General features: G+C 43.2%; 1 protein-coding gene across 3 annotated transcripts in view; it reads right to left on the bottom strand.

Annotated features, from left to right (window-relative positions):
• The window catches only part of kiaa0825 (KIAA0825 ortholog), a 76229-nt gene that overhangs the window by 23183 nt on the left and 26104 nt on the right, over positions 1–26942 (bottom strand). For 2 of the 3 annotated variants that reach the window (XM_037257768.1, XM_037257769.1), the window contains 6 exons: positions 25253–25492; positions 24855–25159; positions 24589–24695; positions 21939–22086; positions 20699–20848; positions 19759–19853 (listed from right to left, as the gene is read on the bottom strand). In XM_037257768.1, coding sequence (XP_037113663.1) covers positions 19759–19853; positions 20699–20848; positions 21939–22086; positions 24589–24695; positions 24855–25159; positions 25253–25492 — 1045 coding nt within the window. The remainder of the gene's footprint in view (positions 1–19758; positions 19854–20698; positions 20849–21938; positions 22087–24588; positions 24696–24854; positions 25160–25252; positions 25493–26942) is intronic. The other variant, XM_037257770.1, reaches the window with a different exon arrangement.

The raw sequence follows: 26942 nt of genomic DNA, 5'->3' as shown, positions 1-26942 counted from the left end.
TTAGAAGTGATGGGAAAATGAAACTTCAAAATTGCTTCATGTAGCAGTAGTATTGTAGCACTCCTTTCGATGGTACTGTCGGGTTAAATAACGGGGTTTAACAAATGGCAGTGCACTTTCGGCCCAATGTGGAACAGAGAGTGCTTCATGGAGCAAATTTGAAGCTTCATTTTTCCCATCACCGTTACCGCATTTATTGAATGTGTCATAGAAACTGAGCAGGTGATAGGGCAGGTGAGTTTTTTTGAAAGGGCAATTAGGATACAAAATAATGTTCACGTCCCTCCTTTTGTGAAGATGACAGGAGGAGAGAAAAAAAAAGCCACACTAATCTGCTAAGTATCACAAGAAGCCCAAAAGCGTCACTTACACAGCAGCGCTAACAAGAGAGCATACCAGCTCCCCTGATTGGTAGAGAGCCGCCTTGTTCTAGATAGAGATATTCAGACTGTCAGTATAAACTGCTTCTGTTTTCGTTTTGCATTTATTTCAATGCTAGACTCGGGGCATACATTTTTCATCACCTGCTAAGCTATGAATAAAAGATTAAAAAAGGAACTGAGAAGGGAGGGGAGGGACATTGAGAGGGGAAAAAAGGGAGAGAGTGAAGTTGAAGGCGAAGGATAAAAAGTCTAACAGATGTGGTTGGTGCGCACGTCCAGAAGGTCTTCATTGCTTTTTTTTTTTCCCTCATCTGGGCCCACCTGACCAGCTCGCACACACACCCTCAGCACCAACAACAGCTTGCCGTTGTGCAGGGTAAAGATGCCATAATGAGGGAGAACCACAGGAGCATCTCACCTTGACTTTTTTATAGGATTACCTGAGAGATGAACTCAGCTCAGTGAGAGGATTCCTCAGCACAAAGCCCACCGCTATTTCCTTTCACTCTCTGCCCTCAGCGGTCTTTGACAGGCTGCTTGAGAAGGAGATGCTGCTGGAAAATTCAGCGCAACACAGGGCTGACAGGTTCACATGTGGGTTAAAGAGGGGAGAGAAATCGAGGGATGGATTGGAGAGAGGAATAGTCAGGCTCAGGATGGGACGGTAATGAATTTATATACCAGGAATGAGCAATAAGTAAACGGGCCTCGTGAGAAACCGAAACACTTGTTGACGCACGAGCTAACATGCTATATATAAAATAAATGACAGGAGTCGTTTGGATTATGAGTAGACAAATGTTCACAGAGATTTGTCTTGCTTGAAAAAATAAACAAAATGATTGTTTTTAGTGACCGGCAAGATTTTATATGTGACGAATGGGGCACGTGCAGGGTGTAGTGTTGTGATTGTATCTGCGGGGAATATCTGATGTAAATAACTACTTGTGTACTGTATATAGATAGGCAGTGGCAGTCTACACATGCACATAAATGCATATGTAAGCAACCAACAGCAGAAATGTGACCTTGGGGGAATGTTGAAATATATACATTTCTTTTGAAGGAAAGAAAGCACTTTATGATTTTTTTTTTTACATGTATGCATACATATAGCAAGCCCAAACCTGTAGTGCTTAAATATCTACAAGGTTATGCATGTGAGGGTGAATTTTAATCATAATCTGTGGTGAGATGAGAAATGATAAATACCTGCCAGGAGCAGTACTCCATGTTTGAAATAATTATTGTGAGAGAGCTGATGTTAGATGTCAGTCTCAACCTAATGCCTGTAAATGAGACCGTCTGCTAGCTTGCGTGGATAGCTGCGGGACTCGTGAGCGATTATATTGGGACTTGAAAACCTTCAATGTAAGATGAATATAAACCCAGTAGGGCAGCCAGGTTTTTAGACTCAGCTCAATTAGTGGAGTTGAATTCGAAGCAAACATGGTGGCGCAGAGTTTGGATGTTATGCTGCTGATGAATGCGTTTGTTTTGAAATGTAATTTTAATCATGTACACAAAAAAAAACCTCAACCTGATTAATCAAAACATGGGGTTTATTAATCCAATAAATATGAGTCTGCCTTCGTTTGTAAATCATCATGACTCAACAAGCAAGGACCGGAAAAGTCCGTTTCCTATAATAAGAACGGGGAGATTAGGCGAATGGAGGCCTCGGTATTCAAATGTGAGAGCGCTTCTCAGACAGAGTGGCATCAATATGCCCTTCCTATGACACCTCCTACACTTCCACTTCCTGCCACCCTCCTCACGTCACCACCTACTCACCACCTTTCTCATTCTGCTCATCACCACGTTTTCCCGCCAAATACAGCCCGCTCTCAACCACTCCACCCCACCCCCACCAAACTCCATCTTCTCTCAGTCAGGCGTGAGGGTGAAGGCTGTGCCAGCGGGAGTTGGCATGAACCCGTCACCCGACCGTTCCCGCTTCCTCTTCCTGCCAGCCTGCTTAATCAAATTACTCCGCTCAGCCGTGGATTTCTCAATCATCAATTGGGCAGAAGTCCACCCTCCAGCAGCAACGGACCGGTTTCCTCAAGTTCACGACAACGTGTGAGGCTGCTGTTGCGCCCTAATCAAATTTCCCTCCTCTTCCCATGCGCCCGTTTGCCCACGCTCCAAATGTCAACCAGATTTGGGCACATGGAGTGGCATCTGGTGCCACATCGCCCGACGCTCACGGCTACCAAAAAAAAACCTCACAGCGCGCGGAGTTAGCCTGGAGCGGCGCCAGAGCAGCCGCTCCTCGCTAGCTAAGTGCACAGCGCCAGTCAAGTGCTCGTTCGGCTGCGCGCCCACCCGCATCACTCACACGGGCGCAATGCGCGCAAACTCTGGCACCCTCAACCCCCGATGGCCCTGTGAGATGACAGCGAGACAGAAGGACCAAACGCATGCTGTACCTTGAACCTCTCTGCAAGGGGCAAAATGTGCAAGTGTGTACCAGACCAACGATGGATCAATCAGACTCTACCTGTGAATATGACCAAGTATATAAAATCATATCCCCAAAACAATTGTAACCTCTAACAATACTACCCACTCGCTGTGCGCTTGGAAGCGAGCGCAAGGATCCCTGCAGTCAGTCAAAGAGAAGTAAAGCGAGCACCACTGTGCCAGTTTCATGTGGGCACGATGGGCTGAGGGGTAAGAAAGAGTTCATTAAGAGATTTCAAGGCACCTGAACTTCATTTGTCTCCCCAAACGCATCAAAACAGGATAATAAGGACAAGAAGCGAGGGAAATGGCAACAGCCATCAAGTCGTGCCGTTTCATTTCTTACTTGAACAATTCTCCTCCTTTGAATGGCAAAGTGCTTTCATCCTTATCTGCCGCTTGTCTTGACATTTCAATGTGAAAAGCCTTCTTAAAGTGTTCCAATGTCAAGGTTTATACAGGGCAAAATTGTCTCCTGGTGCAATTTGGTGTCGATTAAAAGATGAAAATTGCTCACATGTTCACGCTTAACAAACAGGTGGAGATTCAAAACTGGACCGTGTGAGGAAGCAGTACCAAGTAAGTGTTCACCATTCTGCATAAGGAGGCTTCTCTTGCAAATACTTTGCTGTCAAGAACATACACCTGAAATGTCACTTTGTGCATTTTTAATCACGCAATTTAGGAACTAATTGCCATTTAGTCTGTATACATGGCTTCCCGCCCTCATTAGATATTTTTTTTTTGTGTGTATGCGTGGGTGTCAGTAAACACACCTCCAAAACGGTGGGAACAGTTTGGGGACGGCTCCAACCTGATTCAGCGCGAGTGCCCAGGAGCCATAAAGGAATGGTTGGATAAGTTTGATTCAGAAAAACTTGACGTCAACTGATTAATGAAAACAAGGACCGAAGTCCGTGACACATGAAAATGCCCGTTTGGAGACACACCACATACCTGCCACTGCAATAAGACGGTCAATTTTATTTTAACTTTCTCAGTTCGTACTGGTCAAATTGAAGCGAGCAAAAAAGTGTAACGACGAGACCCGTCTGTCCGTCCGCGTGACCCCGATCTACGTTTCTCTTGAGCTCTTTCACTCTCACTTTCACATGCAGCAAGCAAATAGGTCAGTTGCCATGGTAACAACCGAGAGGCCAGGGTCTCCCGGTCTATTAAGAAAAGTGAGGCGCATTGAACTGAACAGTAGTGAGGGCTAAAAGACTGAGATGGACTGAAAAATGCTCCACGGTGAGAACAATTTTTGTCACACGAAAAAGGACGTTTATAGAAACACATTGCTAAAAAAAAAACAGGGAGTATATGAAAACGACGGTTCAATAGGAATGCCACGAATGAAGTGATTCGGAAAACAAATCCGAACGGTTAGCAACAACCCCGTGATTAGCATTTGTCTCAAGGGCGTGTTCAAATTTTTTTACTCCTCACTACATCCTCACTGTAGATCCAAGTGTGGGGGTTAAGGTGGATGGTATATGCTGAACAGCCAAGGTAGCCTTGCTGAAGGTGCACCCGCTTCAATTTTTCAATATCGGATTAAATATTAATACGTAGCAGCGAGATGATGAGAACAGGAAGCAGGGGACGAGGCTGGAGCGACAGTGCTGTATGAGAAATGAAAAACGAGTGGCATCATGGGAAGGTGTTCACCAACTTGCTTTGTTTTCTTGTTTTTACTTGCCATGTAGCACTTTGAGATTCCGCCGAATGTAAAGTGCGTTATAAATATAATTTATTATTATTATTATTAATAACTAAATATGATATGGAATGAAATGCTAGCTCAGCAGAATTTTGGTTTTTAGGCTAATCTGGTACCCTGGGTATCAAATTTCATGTTATATAACTGGTTTGGAAATAAAATTCCTTGAATCATAATAGTACAGGAAAAAATGGATGTAGCTCACATTTTACATAAACACATTATATTGACATGGAAGAAGTTACAATAAAAATTTGTATCCACCTGTAGCCATTCAAATTCATCATTCGAACTCAAACTTCAGTACCCTGGAGCAGACGAGCAAATCAATAGCCCAACGTGCTATTTAAAAACTTAATATTAAAACTATTTCACATACAACCATATCTGCTGTATTTATTAATGCAACATGGTAACAAAAGAAGAGTGTATATTGTTTAAAGGTGTCGATGTGGGACGAAAGATGGAGAGAAGAAGCCCCCAGGCTCTCACCCTGATGTTTATGTTACGCTCTATTAAATTAGCATGAGTTCCAATATTAAAATAATAACATTTACCTTCACAATAAATGCATTGCCTTACAAAAATCAATAGCACTACCCTACAATGCCAAAGTATTATTACCAATAATAAGTGCAAAGTTGTTGCATTATATTGGCTATTAGATTGTTTTCGTCATAAAAACAACAGCAAGATGCACATATCATGGATTAAATAAGCGTGTTTCAAATGTCACAAATTCCCATGAGGGTTAATAGTGTTACGTTGTTAATGTGTCTGCTTTATGTATTGCTTCTACGTGTTGTTTGCCGTGGCCATGGGTCAACAGAGCAACAATGATCACGGAGAATGAAATGATTTGAACATGATTGCATTCTGATTATTGACGGCTGTATTGTCTGAATGCCGTCCTTAGTTTGAAATAGGTCGGACATTATTATCCATGTAAAAGTGTATTAAAAGTGTAGTCGTGTATTAAACAGAGCAGTTGCAATGTTTTGACAACTCTAATATATATATATATATATATATATATATATTATATATATATATATATATATATATAGCTTCGTCCCTATCATTTCCAAACTTTATAAATGTATTAACAAAAATCTCAAATAACACGGGGGAATTAAAAATAGATTTCAGATCATAGCATCCTAGAAAATGAGGTACAAAGAATCATATTTTTGCAGTATTCCAAATGCAAGCCTAAAGAAACAAGCAAACCTGCACGGCACAGCAATTTAGTGAGAAAAATAAAATCAATAATTGAGTTACATAAATGAAGACATCAAATAACGCACTGGGAGTGATGATTGGATCATCTTTTCAGAGTGGAAAGGTGAGAACGAGGTGACGATGGGAACTACACATCTGAATTGTTAAGGCCCCCGTCCGTCCGTCCGTCCGTCCGTCATGTCGTCAAGGGCTGTATTGGATAAGCCGCACTGTCTCCATTCAGCGCATGAATCAATGGCTCCTGATTCGATTTCGGGGGGTTGACTATGTTGTTTTTGTTTGTTATGATATTTTGCCTCGCTTCGTGAGTCTCCGCGCTCCTCGGTGACAAAAGTGCCACCTCTTCTGATGGAGGAAAAGCGAAAAGGGGGGAGAAAGGAAATTAGGGGAGGAAGGGGGGTCGGTTGATATTGAAGAACCACGAGGGTAGTGAATGGTTCGTCACGTCTCGTTGTGCTGCTTTGCTTCTGGCCGTACTAGTCGGAATGTTTTCTCAGTCGTGCGAACCTCTGGTTTTCATGAGCGGCCATTTGTCTGGTATCCGGGAGACTACAGAATAGAACCTTTCAACGACTAAAGTGAGATAATGTCTGGAAGCGTTGTTGGGGCATAAAGAAAATATAAAGAGCAGTATTTAGCGTCTCTTTAACGCTTCTATCATCTTGCCTCCCGCTCATTCCCGCTTTATTTTTATTCCCGCTCGCCTCCTTCTTCTGTCGGTATTTCAGTTGGAGGCGTCTTCTTAGATCTGCACCTTTTAATGCTGACTGCTGCAAATCTTTTGAGGCCGACTACAAAAGCAAGCTGGCGGTAAACTTCCCCCTGGAGGAGGGAAAGAGGAGCATGGGTTGGGATTACGTTTCTCTGGGGGAATCTCCTCCACGACACTGTGTGATCTGAGGAAGCCAACGCCATCCCTGCCCGCTACGGCCTCTGCCCCTCCCTCCTTCCCTCCTTTGGCCCAGGACTAACTCACAAGAACACCTGCAACTGCAAAAGTGTCAGTGTGGGACCCGCTGAGGTGGCTAAAAATGGTGGATTTTGCTGATTCATTCATATTCCGCAAACGTAACATGGATCATAATGCCGTGGCTAGACCAGTGGGGCAGATTAGAACAAATTATTAGAATAAAAAATTGGACTGGATTTCCACTTTAATGCAAGTTTCCTTCACCTCCAAGAAGACTGCAAATATATGTTGTATTTTTGTTAAGTTCTTTATAGCAGTTACATTTGTCCAATGAGATCTTTTTTTTATAATTCTCTATTTATATTTGTTTATTTATCATTAGCTAGTCAACTAAATGAATAGCTGGGCCCTTAACCTCAACTACACCATTCACCAAATGAAAGTTGAGCCACGTGTCCTGCCAGTGTAGCAGATTTAACATCACTGCTAACATTGTTCCATAATGGCATGAGCGCATAACGTTACTAAAGAAATATTTCCTGAGGTCCAATTTAGAACTTTGTGACTTCTCATTTGATCCGACAACGCATATTCAAAAAAGGAATCAAAGTCCATCTCCACGATTAAGTTTGGCCAAACGTTTGCGATACGAGTTCCCAGAGAAGCTTAGCTGAACTCAAACAAATGAAAGCTGGAGGCCGCTCGTGTTCAACCTTGGAGGTTCCGTATTCTGCACGATGGTAATCATTTTATTGCAACGATGCCGTGCCCCGACAGTCCTGGTTATCTCTGGGTTTTATCTCTCGCTCCTATCATCCTTGCGCGGGTAAAAACGCCGCTGCTCTCCATTGTTGATGATGTGACGCCCGGCTCGACATTGCTGAGGTGGCGAATTGTCGGCGGAGCGATGCCTCTGTCAGGAACGTGCTCATCCTCTCGCTCTGGCCGGCCGGCCGGCTTCTTATACATAAAATATCAAACATCTGAGGGACAATATGCTGACCTGCGGTGACCTCCACGCAAGCGTCTGCACACAAGAGACCGACCCACGCACACACACACACACACACACCGAATGGAAAACAGAGACATGCACAGATGAATGCAGGCGTACACGCACAGTCTGCTCCCCCCCTCCCCCCTGTGTGTACGTGCCTTGACTTTCCCCCCCCCATCAGCACCGCATCCCTCAGATGATGTATTTGCGACATCTGGCGGCACTCGCTATATTCACGGCTACGCCGATGCCAAGCGGGACGAGAGCAAGAGGGGGAACAAAACGTGAGACAAGAGAGTGACTGAAGGGAGGCGTGGAAGAAAAAAAAAAAAAAAAACGGCGAGGAATCGTCGGTATATGCATCAGAGAGTAAAGCGGCGTAAAAGGCGAAAGCGCGTGGATTTCCCGCAGCAAAAGGCTCGGGTACCCCCTAGTGGGCGCCCGGCGGCGATCTGGTACCTCTGGCATCGGAAGGGTGCTGCGGGGTGGGGCTTTGCATTGGGCTAGCATGAATCCATAGGAGTCAGAGGTCAACCTTCTTGAGTTGCGTTGACATCATGACAATGGGACACTTCTCTTGCCTCCGAATCCCAAGCTGATCCATTCTGCCCGGTCTCAGGCACCAGGCCCCACTTTTCCCACACATTCACACCCTCTGCCAAACCGAAGGCAGAGAGGGGTGAATGTGAAGACCTCACCCCCGAGCACCCCCCATCCCCATTCCATCTCCCTCTCTTTTCTTTCAGGGGCTAGATTAGAGAGATGGCTTAATTCTGTCTAATTATCCTCCCTTACCCTCTCCTCTGCTTCTTCTCACCCTCTTTTTTTTTTTTTTTCTTTCCCCCGTCTGCTTGTCCCTGTTTCCCTTCCCCCATGTCTCTCTGTGTGTGGATACTAATTAGCTGGTGTGAATTGTATCTACTATACAAAACAGATTGGACAATTATGTGGAGAAAAATGATATGACTACCTTTTCAACATGACACAATTATATACCGGTGTCAGATCAAAAAGATGCTAGCGCAACGCCACAAAAATGCATAGGATGACCTCTGATGCAATTATTATACTGGATATTAGTAAAGCGTTTTTTCATGTACAGTGGTGCCTTCAGATATGACTGACTAGACTGAGTTATTAAATACAGTCCATCGTCTAAGGAATCGCTATCAAACCTAAGACCCGGGGACCCAGATACGGCCCGCCACATCATTTAATGTGGCCCGCGCAGACAAATTGTGCATCGACTTCATGTGTCAATACGAAATTAAAAATTGAGTTCACTTTTGTTTTCGCTTTGACTGCAGAGCAAAATATTTGAGATACAAGCACTGGATGTAGGCTCAACTTAACCTGTCCCCAAACAAGACTGAAAGTAATAGATATGGGAATAAACTTATCACACTTGGATATAAGGTAAGACTCAGGGAGACGTGACTGACGATGACAGAAACAAACAACGAACCGACACGGACGAACAGAAAACAGAAAGCAAACCGAGGAGACAGCGAGGCACACCCGGACAAGACACGAGTGGCTGAGAGAGCTGATTGGTAGAGATAAGGAAGTGGGCAGCAGGTAGATCCAAAAACAGATTGAGTGAACAAGACATAACAAGAAACAAAACTTCCCACTTCACATACCAATTAGTTGCTGCAGAAACTGGGCCAAGATCCCAGTGACCCGTTCTACACATTCTTAAGTCATTCCGTGGTGGATCATGATATAAGTTTTGTCTCCCTTGCCTTCTTCTCTCCAGCTGAGAGAAACCTGATGTCTTTCCTTCTTGCTGTGAGGTTTCACTGCGATGATAATAAAATGCGCGCGCGAGGGATGTTCGCCTCGGGACCCAGCTGTCGAGCCACTTTGACAGCTTCATTTGTGGTGTCGCGACTTGATCTTTCCCGTCACTGATACCAAACGCCACCGAGCGCAGATCTGGCCCTCCCTCAGAAAAATTCAAATAAATACGTACAGCCGAGCGAGGCTGTTTGCTACATCTGCTCTGAACTTGTTCGCCTCCACCCTCTCCCCTGCTTCACTGCAGTGATGCATCAACACCCCCGGGCCTGATCCCTTTGTAAAATGTTCTATGACACACAACCACCTACCCACACACAAATAAACACAACTCATAACCTGCCAGCAGAAATAACAGGAACAGCAACAAACAGTAACTATCCATACTGTTTTACGGAATATTCCCAAAGTGCCACACTGCTTGTATGGAAAAGAAAACTAAGACATGAAGGCAGAGGTGAAAATTTCAACTAGCATGCTAGGTTGTGAAAACAGATAGCGGGGAAGGAAAGGAAAGCCAGAGGGAGGCTGATTATGATCGCTTCTGTCAGATGTGAATGCTGAGATGACAGCGATATCAGCCGTATCTGCGTTGGGTGACACAGATCCACACGGACAGATATCAGCCCACACTGGGCCCTACACGGAATATTTATACACACACAACATGTTTTGCATGTTTCTTTAGTGACGCATTGCACGCTTTGAAACAATATAACAAAATAGCTCGTTCGCAATGCAGATTGAGTGTTGAGATTCATTTTCATTAAATATTTGGAGCGTCAAATGTATTCTTTTTTCTTCCTGTTTTTCCCTAACTGCTCCCGGTGCCGTGTCAGTGTGTGACAGAGCTGTTGGATCAACACGATATTCCATTAATCATGGGGCGAATGAGGTGTAAATGCGTTTACCTCGAAGGTATTTACAGTTCGTTAAAGAAACGACAAGTCTGAACCATTTGTTATCAGTCTGACCAGGTAATAGAAAATGGAAGCCGTGACATGCGTTCGCCTGCATTGTAAACCACGCTGGGTTAGTTTTCTGATTGCTTCAGGCTTTTAGAACAAACCATCAAACAGCAGACCCCAACAATGCCCTTCAAGGAGGTTTGTAACCCCTGCAAGAAAAAATACACTTTTTAGTAGAGCCAACATTTTCTCTCCGTACGTGCCCAAATAGGGACATTTACGAGAGTGTGTCAACAAGATAAGCGAGCAGGAAGAGAATCACTTTAAAAGGTATGATGGCCGTTCAACACTTCCACTGTTTGGCCATCTGTGTACCAGTGTGGATTGTATCGAGGAGAGAGAGCCAACAGGATGAACATCAAGAGCACTGACAAACGCCGACCTTGAGACCAAGAGCTAGAGGGAGGGCGAAACTAGCATCTTGCAACCTCTTCTATGAGTCAGAGTTATAGACGTGACTGGATAGTTACCAGCAAGATGGATGTGAAGGATAGCGGAAATGAGGAGTGAGCCTCTGACCACATTCCATTTTTGCAATTGAAAGTCAAGAAGACCCAACCGAGTGTCATGAGTCCAAATAGGAAGAGACAGTGTCAACAGTCTCGTCACTGTCCTTACTTCTGATTGTCCATGGCGTTCATAAAGATCGGCAGTAATGCAAGTCAAACAATGTGAAGGGTAGAGCAGTTTCCGTAACGGCACAAAAGACAGACAACAAAGATGTTTCCAGTCAAACCCGGCTATGCATTAAAAATAGAAAGAAATGTATCAAAAAGTGGAATAGCGGCAAATTGAATCAGAAAAAAAAATTCTTAGCAGTCCATGCAAAGAGAAGACACAAAAGATGCCGTTGAAGAAAACAAATGTATTCCTGCAAAATCAAATTTACTGTACTACCTCAGAATTGCCTTGACCATCTTTGAAATCTTCACAATGTATTTCCATTAGTCTACAATTTAGCTACAAGAAATACAGACATTTAAAAAGTGAACTTTACGGCAGTGGTGTAGCTGACGTAATTGTAACCTTAACCTCGACATACGTTTATGTTCCTTCAGAGTGGACACAAAAACACACTCTCAAATGCTCTTAGCCATCAACATCACAGGTGAGCCCGCTAAGGACATTCCCTCTTTTGAAACAAGCACTGAGGAGGTGAGAGGCCTTATAGTCAACAAAGTAAAGCCTGTGATCAAAGACTCGGAAAAAATATGACCAAAGCATGATGTGTTTTTTTTCCGAGAGAGACACACAAGAGTGGCAAGAGCAGATAAATAATACGAGTAAGAGCAGAAATAGACAAGTGCAACGGTAAGGGAGGCAGAGAAGGAGAAGAGGAGAGTGCAAATGCACACTTACCACTTTGCCACATACTTACCTGACAGCGCAAGACAACATAGCTAGCTTAGAAGTGATAGTTCAAACTGCCATGTGACATCAAAACTGGACGATTTTTCAACACACATTCAGTTTATTATATCCCAACAGTCAAATTCATATGCAAAGTGTATTTTTGAGGAAATTCAAGAGCAATATATTAACTCGTTCAGTGCCAGTGACGGTTATAGACGTCAAAGATATCAATCGGGTTGCCAGTGAATGAGTTCATGGGAAAAACAGATTTGGAGATGGCACAAATATTTTAAATAGGCAAAAAGGAACATCTATAAAAGAAAGGAGTGAAAGAGGATTGCAGTGTTTTTTGTTTCCATTCAAAAGCTGCGGCAGGCTGCGGTGAGAAGCTGCAGTTTCCGACTCTCTGTATTTGTCAAGACAAGTGCCAAGACAAGTGCACCCCTGTGCTTACCTGTAATGGCACGAGGGGGCCGTACAGCGGCACAAGCGCAAGCTATTTCACTTTAAGGTGGGGAAGCTTCTGAGTAGGTCTGAGTGTCACAAGTGATTGCAGGAAAAAAAAGATGATAAAGGAAGGTGGAAGGGGAAAAAGGGGGAAAACAAGTGTAGCGGGAGCTTGTGAACAAAAGAAATGTCTTCCAGTAGAAAGATGACCACATTAGAATACGAATCCAGGACCTCGGGCACTTAAAAAGCCCCTTAAGTCAAGTGTCAACTATTATGTGCCATCAGCGGCGACACGGGGTCACAGAGCAAGACAGCCGAGGTCACCCTCTGTCTCTACATGCACCATTAAACAGTCCCACATGGTGCAAAAAGGAATGGCTGTCATTTGGAGACAAGCGCTTGTACAAGGCTCTTCACAGAGCACTTGCCATTGTCCACATATGTTACTTTATGCTTAAACAGTCAATGTTGACATGCAAAGGAATTTAGGACTCTGTGAATTGAATATAAATATCTTGTAAATATGATTTGTGATGTCACAGAGGAGAGCTAGCTAGCTAGCTACAAATCAGGAGCTGCACCGGATAACCACTGATGCAAACGAGGGGGCCCGTTTTATGATATAAGTTGCGGGAGGTGACTCAAGTCTGATTCAGAAAAATGTCAAGCTGTGCCATGTTAGCCACATGAAAGGAAAAAAAAAAATTGAAAACTGAATTAGTGAAAATAGAATAAGACTGCTCGTACATTTGATAAATATATAGTTCTAAATCTTTGGACACATTTTAAGCAATAACCTTCAAACATAAGGGATGCACATATTGGCAATAGCTATTTCAAACTGTTTAAAGTGAATTTTAATTGATAGCCACAGTTTTGTTCTTAATATTACTCTGCCAGCCCCCACAAGTGAGATTGATTGGATAAATCAGCCAGAATTATGGGAAAACAGGAGAGCTGCCAATCAGCATTGTGCGAGCGTGTGCTTTTGGTTTGTGCCAGTGCATGAGCACACAAACCCAAATGTGTGTGTGTGTGTGTGTGTGTGTGTGTGTCTGACTATCGGGCTGACAGCTGGGCTTGTTCAAGAGGCTTACTGAGCATTCTGCCTGTTTGGGAATCAAAAACCTGTGTCAACAGCATCCTACAAAGGATATAAACAGCCAGAGTCAACATGCTTTAGTTCATATATGACTGCAGAGAGTCTCTGTTGTATGATGTGGCATTAGAGACAAAGGAATTTTCACATCATAATTGCACTGGTCTTAGGTCAAAATGGTAAATGACTTAGCCAGAGTGTTTGTATCAAACGTGCGTACATGTGTGCGTGTGTGTAGACAAGCGTGTCAGTCCATCAGCATGTCGGCGTCACAGCTCTTCACTAAGTCCCAGATTAACAGTGACAGGCAGAGATCCCTCTAATTATCTCTTCCTGGACCACATGCAAATGGGAAAGACGAAGAGAGCCGTGTGATTGGCCAGCCTGGCCTGGGCACCGCAGACACTCTAATGAGCGTGACGGCAGGATACAACCTCATGATGTACCACCAAAACAGAGCTTCGCCATCATATGGCCTCACACATACGCACAGAGACGGTATCGTGGAAAAAAAAAATGCGACGTTTTTAGCATCTAGTCTACAAGTACGTTCAAACGTATATGTGAGTCAAAAAAAAATTAAAGACATTAATGAATTAATAAATTGCATCTCCTTTGGGTGAGTAAGACATGGCCACCAGGGGCAGACAACTGACGAGAAGTTGTTTGTTAGTATTAAGCTTGTGAACTTTTTTTTTTTTTAATACTCTAAGTGTAATTTGGTTTTAGTTTGACAGCAAATTTCACCTCGGAGTGGCATTAAACAGCATGAAGCTTCTTTTTAGAAGAATTGTTTGCTATGTCAAATAATTGCTGGTTGTGAAGTGAGTTCACAGCAACCGTACCTAAAGATTTCGGTCGCAAAACAAATAAAATAAAAAGGAAAATGGATGGATGGATGGATGGTTCTGAAAGGCAAGAGCTCAACTTGAGCTACAGTGAATAAGGCGGAATAGAAAGAAAACAATGATGGATTGGAACAGAAGGTAGAAGACTTGCTCTTGACAATAGTGTGCCGCAGTCAGCTAAAAAGTCAACTCAGTAAATCAACCGGAAAGATGGCAACAAAATCAGACCATGTCTCTCTTGAATCACCTCCCAGTCTATGTAAAATCAGTCAAAACTGCCAACTGGCTGCAAAAGCAAAATATGGAATTATTCATCTCAAATAACTGCTGGAAACAAGCAAACGAGAACTTTGTTTTTTTCCAGAATCTCATGGCAAAAAGACAACAGTCAGAAAAATGAACATAAGCTACATAAGGAACATAAGGTTCCTCAAGCTCTCCGCTTTTCATATGAACTTCACCATCCTGCTAACAAAGATCCTTTCCCTCTACTACAGTCAAATACTTGAGAGAGGTTATAGTTTGTTCTACTGTGCAGAACACTTTCTTTATCTTTGTAATTCAAACCCCCCACAGTGTATTCGGCGGCGCCTTGGGACTTGCCATTTTTAATCAAAAACGGGTGCCTTTGTCTTGTCCCTGTTCCATCCGCCACTTCTATTCATCCTTTGAGGGCTTTGCAGTAGATTAAATGGCATTTTCATTTAGCTCTGATAGTACACAGTCTCTCCCCAGCAATTCATCCAGCCGCACTTGGAAGTGGAACCGCCCCAGAGGTGGCCGTTCATGCTGCGAAAACTCAGAAAAAAAAAAAATTACAGCAAAGGACGACATATACACGGTCGGGGAAACTTGTATGATAATCCCACGACACTTACAAGGATCTTTTGAAAGGCAAGAATGTTCCGTGAAAAGAAAAACGTGAGCACAGTCAACTAAATGGTGAGCACTCGTGACAAATGCTTCACGTCTCCATAACGGTCTGATCATGATCACTTCTGTGAGAAGACAGATTTGCTTTGACCCGCCAGCTCGTTTTTCGAAGGTCAACGCAAATATTTCAAAAAAAAGTATCCAACTGAGGCCTGATGCCAGAGGTGAGGGAGGTTGTGAAAGAAATATGAGGGAGTTGGGTGTGGAGGGCGACAAAGTGTGGCCTCTACCTGCCTGCCTGCTAGATGTGACTTTCACAGCCTGCTGGTGGTTTGTGTGGAAGCCATCACATCTGTGACTGGCCGTATGATTAATGAGCCTCTCAGACTGTCTGTGCAGTCTGAAGCAGGCCATGGCCTTATCCCAGACATGCTTGATTTATTCGCCTTTGAGGCAAACCTCCAAATATAAGAGTGAACCTCCACAGACACATGTACGCTCGCCGTGACGTGAACACGAGTCGGTGCGGAGACGACGTGTACGCGCTTGTCAAGCGCGCCAGTAACTGCTTACTTCTAATGAATACCTCAATGTGACAGTGTTGTCCGGGGCGGGTGAATACAAAACACTCCATGTATAAGCGAGCGGGCGAAAAGTGTCTTCTGTCTTTGTCAAGAAAAAGTCCCATCCCGAAGCGTCACTCAGTGGCGGGGACGGACGAGACAAAAAAAGAAGGCCTTCCTCAGAATCCTCAATGACACATCTTCAGATTTTCTAAAGTGAAACGTCTATTGGATTTCTGCCCTAGCAAGATTGAGAGGCAGATCGTGGCTCCTTGTTTCTTTGGCAGTCAGAAAATGTCTCTGGCTAACCTTGAAGCTCTTTGCATTTAACATGTAGCTAACCAACTGTTCCGAATGCTAAGTTGTGCATCACATGTGATGAGTTAGCCCAGGGTCAATATTTTAAAAAATGTTTCTCCAATGTGGCCTTGTTGGCATAAATGCCAAATAGTAAATATGAGTTGACGATCACTAACTACATCCAAACATAAGGCGCACTAGATTATGTGCACAGTCAGATTTTTTTCAGAAAATGAAATAATTTTATATACCGTAATTTTCGGACTATAAGTCGCGGTTTTTTTCATAGTTTGGGTGGGGGGGCGACTTATACTCAGGAGCGACTTATATACATATATATGTTTTTTTTCACTTTTTTGGGCATTTTATGGCTGGTGCGACTTATACTCCGGTGCGACTTATAGTCCGAAAATTACGGTACTTAACTATCAAATTATTTCATTTTCAGAAAATTTCATAATTTTCTGAAAATGATTTGATTTTCAGAAAAATACAGTAACTTCGGATTTAAAAGCTGCATTTTTACAAATGATGCCAAGATGCAAATTAGCTAGCGCACGCACTCTCTCTCTCTCGCTCCCATTCTGTGAAGCGTAAAGCAAGCCCGTTAAACCAGACACGCAGCGTCTCCCCGGGTTGATCAGCATCCGCCGAGAAAGACAAACACTTTGACATATTTGTTTTTATTTTGTTCCCTGAGAAAAAGGCCCTGCCATATGGCAGCGCCCCGGAACAGATGGCGGTTGCCCACTTCCTCAAAGCACGAGCGTCTATCGTGGCAATTTAAGGAGCTGCTGAAACACAAGAACGCCGCAGATTGGCATTTTTCCACAAAACGGCTATTGTTATGGAGCTGTGACAACGCTGAGGTTAAAACAATGCCGACTTAATGTTCGGTGGATTGGCTCGTATTGCAGCTGTCAAGGTACAGAGTAAAATGATGGCGATAAAAATCATTCCCTGTACTGTAAACAATATAATGACAAAAACCGGTTCAAGCATGCATGGGAGAGGTGTTGGGAAGGTTAAGCATGAATGTCCTTGGATAATATGAAGTGCTTATGATGGAGTGGAAGCGCTGCCCTTTGACACACGTGGCTTCATCTCTCATTGTTGGCTAATTCTTTTCAACCGCAACCTTAACCCTTTAACACACACGCAGCCAAGTAGTTAAAGTCACCTTGTCATTTTGAAAGCCTCTTGTACCCAGCCAAAGTGATTATTTGGCACGCAATGAAAGATGACGGCCTTGTAACATCTTTGTGTTAGCGGCTTCCAAAATGATCTACGTTTTTCCCCCAAATATCATTGTTCAATACACAGTTGATTTCATTTCAAATCAATACTTTGTGGAATGTCCAGAGCAGATGTTTTTGATTTTGGCTAAACTTACAATCTCGATGCTATTCATATGCCATGCTAAGTGAAGGGTTCTCAGGCCTTTACTCCAATCATATTTAATTATATTCAGCGTTACTCACGAAGCCACCCAGCTAAAGGCAGTCAACCATTTTGTCGGGGAACAAGTCATCTCAGAAAGTTAGTCCACCCACCCACAAGCCATCTGTCTACACACTCACGCACCGCACCGCACCGCACCGCACTGCACCGTTGTAGCAGGAAGCCAGGTCAGCCCAGTCAGCCGGGCTACCCCGGGGGTCCTGGGGTGGTATTAATCAGTCTGGTTTCTGCTGAAAAGCTCAATCTGCAGATGATGGATGAGCCATCATGCTGAGGGAACTGAAGTGACGGGTGACAAAGAAGGACACACACACCTGAATAAATCCACTCCCCATCCTGTCTAACCCCAACGCTACACCGTCAAGGTAGCAGGGTGAAAGCGTGTGTGTGTGTGTGTGTGTATGTGGAGGGATAAGTGTCTCAGCATGTGTCCTGCTCTGCTAATGAAGTCATCTGAACAGTGATTTAACGGCCCCGGTGTAAAAGCCCAGCGCCCTTAACTCATAGCCTTGCTCTATTAGAATGTGATATAAACCCTGGGCACAATAACTGTCCTGCCACTGTAACAATATATAGAAGGCCACCGGCCAATGGGCCGCACTGCTAACTTACACAGTCTGGGGAGCAAATTATTAGCTCTGGATAAGAAAGGGAAGTCATTCAAGGTGAATAAAACTTGTAAAATGGACTACATCAAGCAGCATGAGGAGGTCTCTTCTCACAGGAACTCAATAGATATCTATATATATATATATATGTGTGTGTGTGTGCGTGTGTATATATATAGTTTTTTTAATATTTTACTTCTATTTTACTATATGCTCATTGAGCTGACCTCTCGTGGGATACAATGACAATGTTATGATGTTATACGCAGCGGATATTCCGCCTCTGAATATTTCCGCTGAATTCCTAAGAGTACAACTTGAAACGCATATTATTTTTCAGGAAGGACAACTTTAGATAATAATGTCAGACTTGGTAAAGGTTGGTAAAATAGCCCTGTTCAAAAGTAGAACTCCGATTTAAGAACTTTTTGGACGTGAGGTCGAACCGGTTGGATTGGATAAAATAGCATTTGCTGTGAAGCGTTATTATTATCTGTGGCAACAAACAGTGAGTCATCAACGCATCAACCCACAAATGTCCTTTTCCTTTAGAGCACTCTTGGACCGCTTACATGATGCCAGCCATGAAAACAAACTTCTAATCCTCCATGAAATCTGCTCCTTTGGCCCAACAAAGGCAGACTAATGAGGCAAATGACAGCAATGCAGACAATTTTGATCCAGTGAGATTAGGGTGAGTTATATAACCTTTAACCCCTCCTCCACCTACGCCTCATCTCATCGTATTGCTTCATCCACGTCGATCCACCATAAATGAGAGCCTGTGTTTATGAATGCTATTCGGTTCAGGTGAACAAATGGCGTGACAAGGCAGAATGTCATGGTGCGTGTGAAAAAGGGCCTCGAGAAGACCAAGCTCATCACAACACAGCACAGGGCTGCACACTTATTAGACCTGTGTCCTTGGCAGATGCAGGGCTTGCCCTTTGTTAGCAAGGGGTGTGCGTGTGTTTTACAATGGCGGTGATTTAGAATGGATTGAGCGTAGGCGTGGAGACAAGGTGCAGTAGCCCCATGGCTCCCTGATCGCTGGCAGCGTGACAGCTGGGAATGGAGCGCAGGGAACAACCTGAAGTATTGCCATCTCATATGTGTCACATATACCGGCATAAATATTGATGCCCGTTTCAGAGCGAGAACGGGAGAGGACAAGCCGGGTGAGGAAGATGGGACATCATGAGTGGACTTTGGGTGAAGTCCATCAGATGATGCCAAGTGTCGAGCTTTGTTAACCTCCTCTCGACAAGTTTGTGGGATTGACCCGACATCCTTAGAACCCCGCCTGACCAGGTATTAGAAATGTTACCTGGTGTCGCAAATGTCAAGTGGAAATTGGATCACTATTAAACACAGAGTGGGACGGAAAGTTACGTTTGTTTCATGACCCCATTTGTAACGTAAGATCGACATAACATCTGTCATTAAAATGAATGGACATTTAATTATTATGTTCTAAATTGTTAGATCTATATTTTGTATTTCTAATTTTAATTGCTGAAAATATGGTGCAATATGAAAATAAGTGAAGATCTGCAAGACACTATATGTGCTTATTCAATCTTATTCACGTCTTTTGGGGGCCGCGCACCTACCGATAATTTACTATTCGGCCAGCACACAAATGACTTATCTTCGGACATTCCATACACTTTGAGTCTTGGTGTTGATGCAAAATGCAGAATCAGCGTTTTACCTGTTGGCCAGCAGATTTTTGAAGGTGATTTGGCACATGTCCTGATACGCTGGCAGCAGCCTTGTCCACTCCCACGCCCACTCAACCATAGCAACCTGTAGATAAATGCCGTTAGATATAAATCGGGGTTAACAACTGAGATCCACGTACAAAAAAGAAGTCCCAAGTGCTGGCCACCAACACTAGGCCATTTATCATCTCTTTTTTTTATTCCAATCAGACAGCAATTAATTTATAAATCCATTTGAGGGGATGTTTTGATTATTTATAGAACAATAAATCAATTTTGGGGTTGGGGGTCTTTAGTCTTCCTTCTCTTCCGCTTTTGTCTCTCTTGGTTCTTCTCCTCAACACAACATTAACACACTTGGCACCGGCGCCAGATTGGGGAAGCGGATAAAAAATCGGAGTGTTTCGATTGCCAAAATGTCAATCCTAACTGCAGACTGAGCTTTATTGACAAAAGGAGGAGAACTCCATCCATTCATCCATCCATCCTCTCTCTGATCATTCTTCACAGGAGATTGATGGATGGAACTTCGCCTCCTCCTGGCTCCACTCTATTTGACAAACTGCATAGGCGTCCAAAGTGGAGAAGTCGTGTTAATCATTCTCCTAATAAGGTGTTTCTATGCAAAGCTATTCAGTTTCCTGTAATAGGCTGAAAACAGGACAATGTATTGGAAAATACAAACAACTGTGCGGAAATTGGAAAAACTACAATCGGGAAGAAATAGTTAAGTGTGCACTACGTGAGATATCGAGTGTGTGCAAGTTTTAGCATGAAAGTGCTGAAAGAAAGAAAAAAAAACTGAAATTCTAAAAATGCTACAAACTAAAATTAGCAAGGCAATTCTGAAAACGACTTGACAAAATATATAAATAATTAAATTAATAAAAAAAGAGGTCACTAGCAACACTTTTTAAAAAGTTGACGAACCTGATCCAGCTTCTTTTTGCCGATTCGGTCAAACTGTTCAAGAGGGTTGAATTTGGTGATGCCGAAACGATCACTGACGTCAAAGCTCACCGGACGAGGTGGCTCACAGGGCAAGTCCGTGTTACCGCTCAATTTGGACATCAGCAAATCCTGCGGACCAGACAGAAGTAAACCGATGAGATTACCAACAAAAAACAGTGTTATGGAAAAAATCAATTCAACTGAAAGCATTTTGGCAGTAGGTTATCATTTGGCAGCTGCAGTGGTGTACAAGAACACAAAGACAAATGTGAAAGTCATTTTGCGTATTGTGGATGTCCTGCTGCAAACTCGGCACGGCCATCCGTCACTCGGACATGGCTCGCGAACCTCCTCTCCTTCCATCTCACCGCCAGCTCAAAGTGTCCCTGACCTGAATGCTCTTGTCTCAGCCTTGGCAGGGGTGGAGCTCCAAAGCTCCAGCCTGCTTAGGTAACCTATTCGCATTCCATCAGAGTCATTGCTGTTTATGAAATCCATCAAATAATAAACATGCCGCACATGTTGTTGCTATTCCAAGCTGCATCCTTATAGACAATCTATTGTAAAATAGATGGGAAGTGTAACTATGCGCCTGGCGGTCATTGAAGGCCGCTTACTTCATATAACTGTCCAAGGACTAAATTGATATTTGTCTTGGCCGTAAGTCACTTTAGTTATGAGTTGACCAAAATAAAAAGTGGGGAATGGAACAGACCAAGTCAATGGAATGTCACATGTTGTTAGACTATATCTGTGGACAAACATATAAAAAATATATGAGCTAGGTGATGGAGCTCACCAGCAACAAAAGTTATTCATAGTTTCTTCTGAGGCTGCCACAATACCAAATAACAAAGTAGATTTTATATTCAAAACTAATTTCTAATTCAAGTTTGAAACGAATGCTTCACACAAAATACACAAAAAATCAATATAATAAAATAAAAAATAATAATAAAAGCACACATACACGAACAAGTCACAAAAATTGTAGTTTACAAATGTCACCAATAAAGATGAAAATCCAGGTTATCCATATTAAAATAAAAATTAACATTCACTAGGTTCGCAAAAATTCGCAAAATTTAATTGTTTGTTTCTGCCATGTACTTCTATGATAAGTTACTTAATTTATCCTCCTGGTCTAAAAGTTCTCCCCGGACGGCAGCCTCGGGCCAGCGGCCACCTAACGTGCTGGCGAGAGGGAGTGCTTCCCTACCTCATTGCCTTGGATGATGTGATGGATGTGCCTCAGGTAGTGGCTGCCCCCTGCTTTGTGGCAGACCTCCAGCAGCATCAGGTCCATTTTCTGCTCGGTCAGTTCGGCCGCAGCCATTGCACTTTCCTTGCCTCCTCGCTCATGGACGCTGGGAGAGGGAAAACAAGTAGCATGAGTAAAGTGACGAGTAAGCAAAAACTTGAGTGGGATAAATAGTCTGGGAGGAAGAGCAACAGGAAAATTGTAGTCATCTGCTAATACACAGGAAAATGAATGTGCTTATTTTGCATCAAATAGTTTTGAATGTTTATTTGTGTGGTTTTACTTTAATCGTACAAATGTATACTCTGTAGCTAATATTTTGGCTCACCTTTTTAGCTAAATAAGGGCAACAGTTGAGATGTTAGCATGACTAATAGTGGTTCTCAAAATTTACACAAAGTACCACCCAAATGATACTTTATAGCTGGGATAGGGTTGTGTGAATTGGAGGATTATTATAATCCATCCACTGTCAATTTATGCAAAGTTTGAACTATAACATAGGAAAATTAAATTTAAAAAAATGATTCATTTAAAATGTATGGTACATAAAACTTATGTAACCCTTCCCCTCCCCAAATAAAAAAAAAGGCAAAATCAAATCGTCCCCAATGCAAAAATTTGAATCCAACCAAACTTCACACTTGATAGCAGATCGCCTTGCACTCCCTTCCCAACTTTTTGTCAAACCCCTGCCAGGAATTTTGAGAGAAGGATGTTGGCGCACTAAAAGTGATTTGTGCGTCTTCAGCATGTCCTGCCTGTGTGTGCGTGCGTGCGTGTGTGTCAAGGTCCTCACGCATGTACAGTCCTCCAGCCCTGACAAATGCCCCCATCATTTTCCTAGCCTTCTTATACAGATGGATGTCCCGCTACCGTCCATCACACCTTCTCCTTCGCATACACTTGCTGTCATTGTTCTCTCCCCGCTTTGTAATTATAAGGAAGCAGGAATAGTGCAGCCTGTCAGCCAGTCATTGGCTACTTGACATTGAGGGCGGCGTAGGAAACGGGCGGGGGGGTCGTCCCGTCCGTACGCCTCCTCATTCTTTCTTTCGGCGGTGACGTTGTCTGGGACGGTGGCCGTGCATCCGTGTCAGCACCTGCGCTGTGTATCCTTTCCTGTCCATCACTGTGCAGGTGAAGCAGATGATTGGATTCAGTCAGCGGGGTGATTAATGAGGGCCCCTCCGGATTTGGGACAGCCTATCAATCATGTCATTAGGGCCAATGTGCCCTGAAAGAGGCAGACCTCCGCCAAGGAATAACTGCATTCATCTTCATCTGTGTATGCATCCCGTCAGCCCAGCCAGGGTCACCATGATGGAGAACAATAATCTTCTCCTCTACAAATTACTTTGCAAAGACAAGGTGGGTGTCTACGGGAGGGGGCGGGGTTAAGACAGTAAAGGAAAAGCGGGCAAAGGGTTGGGAGGGCATCTGTTTTTTGAAAGGCCCTTTTAAACGAGTGTGTGCGGTTTCCCACGTGAGGAGTCAAGTCGCCACACACGCACAGGATGTCTCTTATTCGGACATTGTATTGCAAGTGTTTACAAGGCGGGCGTCACTTCCCTGTGAAGGTTAGTTTAATGAATAGTAATGATCTTACTGAATGCCTCAGACAGGCCAAGTGACGCATAATCACTCTTCCTTTTCACACAGCAACACATGCATGTACGCACACACACATTATTTTTATTTATTTTTTCCTCTTTTTTTGCTAATTCAATAATAATAATAATGTGTAATTAATTAATATTAATTATCGCACATAATGTACACATGCATGCACACATTATTTTTATTTATTTTTTGCTAATGCATGTGGTGGATATAAACCAAACCAAACCAAAACAAAGAAAAAATGAATGAACATAATAAATAAAATGATTTTGGCTCGAATGTGTAGAGGTAAAAAGTTAAGGTGTACCAATTTGGTGCCCCCAAGAACCACATGAGGCTTGTTCTAAAAGGACAGTGGTGAGTATAAAAAGTTGTTGAAATGCAAGGTTTTGGTAGTATGAACACATTTGATCAACCCAAATCATTTCAAAACTTTTTCCTCCATTCCATCTCTAACCTGTACAAATCAAATGAAAACAAAGAGCGGAAGTCAAACTAAAAAACCGACACAAAACGTTTTTCAAACTTAAGGTGGTTGTGTTCAAAATAAACCAGTCACTTTTTGACCCAAACAAAGTTCAGATGTTTTTGTAGGCTTTTCCTGACCTTTCAAATGCTTTCTAGCGGGAACCAATTTTTTTTTTTTGTGCTAACACTGACTGCGCTTTGGAATGAACAGCACTCAGGATTACGACCGACCTTGAAGTTCCCGCTGAAATGTCAAATATGTCTGTTGGCCCGCCCCTTTCATTGACTACCAGGCCTCAACAACAATTTTAGTTTTAATACATCAGACATATAACGTCTTGTGGGAAAATCATGTATTCAATCAAATGATATGAATACAATGCAACCCCCATTGAATATTCAACATCTCCAAGCCGAGTGATGGATTGCACTGTCTGGGATGTATGAACACATTAGAGAACGCTAACGCCATTTTGACCTTGACCTCTGTTTAAATACCTCCAAGTTGACCCCTCACCTGTTTATGCAGAGTTTGCGGGCCTTCTGTAGCTGCACGTTTATCCACTTTGGTCTTTTTTCCTCCAGAGCCTGCAGCACCTTGTGCACCGTGCTTTTGGGTACACCCTGCCGTACGTACGGAACACACACAAGGTACACGTGGCTCAATTTCAACTGAGGTCAGGTTTAGCGAAGAATGAATTAGCCTTGAACAAGCGCAGCAAAGACATGATATATTTATCCACTCTGGACCTTCATTATGTCTATTCTGATCTTATTCTTTACCTTCTGTTGAATCCCGATTGAAGCCTGCAGACACTCAGCCAACAGGCCCAGGCGATCCTTGGCCTGACAGTTCAAGGCTAGCCCACTGATTTCTTCAAGTGTGTGCGAGTCCCAGAGATTGTGGATCAGGCAGTTCAACAAGGACCAGAGCAACAGGCCCACTGAGCGTAGTTGCCGGGCATGCTCGGAAAGATGTTTCTCTGCCGTTTGGAAGAGATAGCGGATGGGGAGGGGCAAGGACGCTACGACCAGCGGCAGGTTGGTGAAAATGAAGGACATGGCTTGAATGATGAGGGATGTGACAGCTGCAGGAAAGATTTATAAGCATAGTGTTAATCATAAATGAGTGGCACTCATAAATGCACAAATGCGGAAATAAAACCATCTGATTTGCTTACTCTTCAACGAAGCGTCTCCCTTCCCAGTCTCCTTTGCTCGTACTTCCACTGGTACATAGTTCCAGCTTTTGGGCACTTTAGCCAAGACACTTTCCGGAACAATTTTCGAGGCTTCACTTTGCTCCTCTGTGGCATGCCAGTCTGTTACCATGGTAACCAGGTGAGCCAGAATGGTGTTGGTAGACTTGGTGACTATTAGCCTGATACGATCCACCACGACCGGCACTTTCTGAGTTGTGTCTGGCAAAAGAAGAAAATGACATTATTTAAAGGCACGTGTGGCCGGTATATAAATAAAATTAGAAAAAAATACAGAATATGAAGGTGCCTGGGTGGGTTTTCTCCGGGTACTCCGGCTTCCTCCCACATTTCAAAAACATGCATAGTAGCACCAAAAATGAAATGCTGCTGCAGATTTGGAATATTTACGACCACTACAACTTCTATAACGATAGCTTTCTTCTTTCCTCTCTTGAAATTTAGCACCCCCCCCCCCCCCCCAAAATTTGACGCCCGGGGTGAATTCCACCTTGGACTCATGCTATGCTGACATTACCACAAGTCTTGTGAGTCCATTGGGACAGTCCACTTTCTTATCATGTCACAACTTTACTTTTGACATAAATGTCAAATATAGGGATTAGATTGCTGATATATTCAGCTAAAATGTCTGTAATAAAGCAAGTAATAACCGGCCCCATTCAGATGTTTTCAATCAATTTCATTGGCCCGACGGTGAAAGTCTTAGTACCCTCTCAAGGTGCCGTACAGTACGTCTTCCGTCGCTCTGCCCTTTCATATCCGGCTCGTATTGATGGCTTGCGAAGCCACCGCATGAAGTTGTACGGCGGCCATAAATTTCCCGTAGCTGCCGCCGTAGAAGCAAAGGCTACGGGACAGATAAAGTATGCTGGCGGTATTGGAAGCGCTGTGAAATCTTATGGGACGTCTAACAAATGTGCGACCTCAGACCCACAGAAAAAGACTGGAGCGGAACACAAAATGATATAGCTGTTTGACGAGGCACTACGCCGAGGCAGGTGAGACCTAGACCTATTTTTCAAAGTCACTTGGTTTTGCCACTTTGCACCCAGCGTTATTGTATCGACTCGTGTATCGATTTGAAACCGCTCGCTACTACGACGCGTGATGTGTGATATAAGTGGAGAAGTAGTGAAACTTCTCGGTCTGATTTACGAACATTCCCTTCCTGACTAGCTGGTATATGAAAGATTTGGTACAATCCAATAATTAAACTAACCAGCTTGTGGGAATAAATGATAGTTGGATGACATTGAGCAAATCTCTCAATCTGGTTTTAATTGATTCCCAAAAATCTCCAAAAAGAAACAAATCACTCATTTTGGTTTCATATTAAAAATCATTTTCTACCTTGACAATCGCACTTAAAAAAATATATTTATGATGTTTAATATACTTCAGATTAAAAATCATTTTCTATCTTGACAATCGCACTTATATATAATATCTAAATATTCCTAACAGACAGCAAAGCTTTAAAGTGTTTGACATTTAAAATGATGCGGTCAAGTCTCGGCCTTCGGTGTCTTTTTATACGGGCTGGAGAGTAAAATGCAGCTTTGACGGAGAGCGCAGAACTACAGCGGGAGCCTTTAGAAATGACATATAGAAGCATTCACATGGCGATAATAAAGACAAGACCTTGTGG

The sequence above is a fragment of the Syngnathus acus genome, chromosome 9 (genome assembly GCF_901709675.1).
Source record: "Syngnathus acus chromosome 9, fSynAcu1.2, whole genome shotgun sequence".
NCBI lineage: Eukaryota > Metazoa > Chordata > Actinopteri > Syngnathiformes > Syngnathidae > Syngnathus > Syngnathus acus.
Note: the sequence above shows the minus strand (reverse complement) of the source record. Positions and strands in the feature narration are given on the sequence as shown.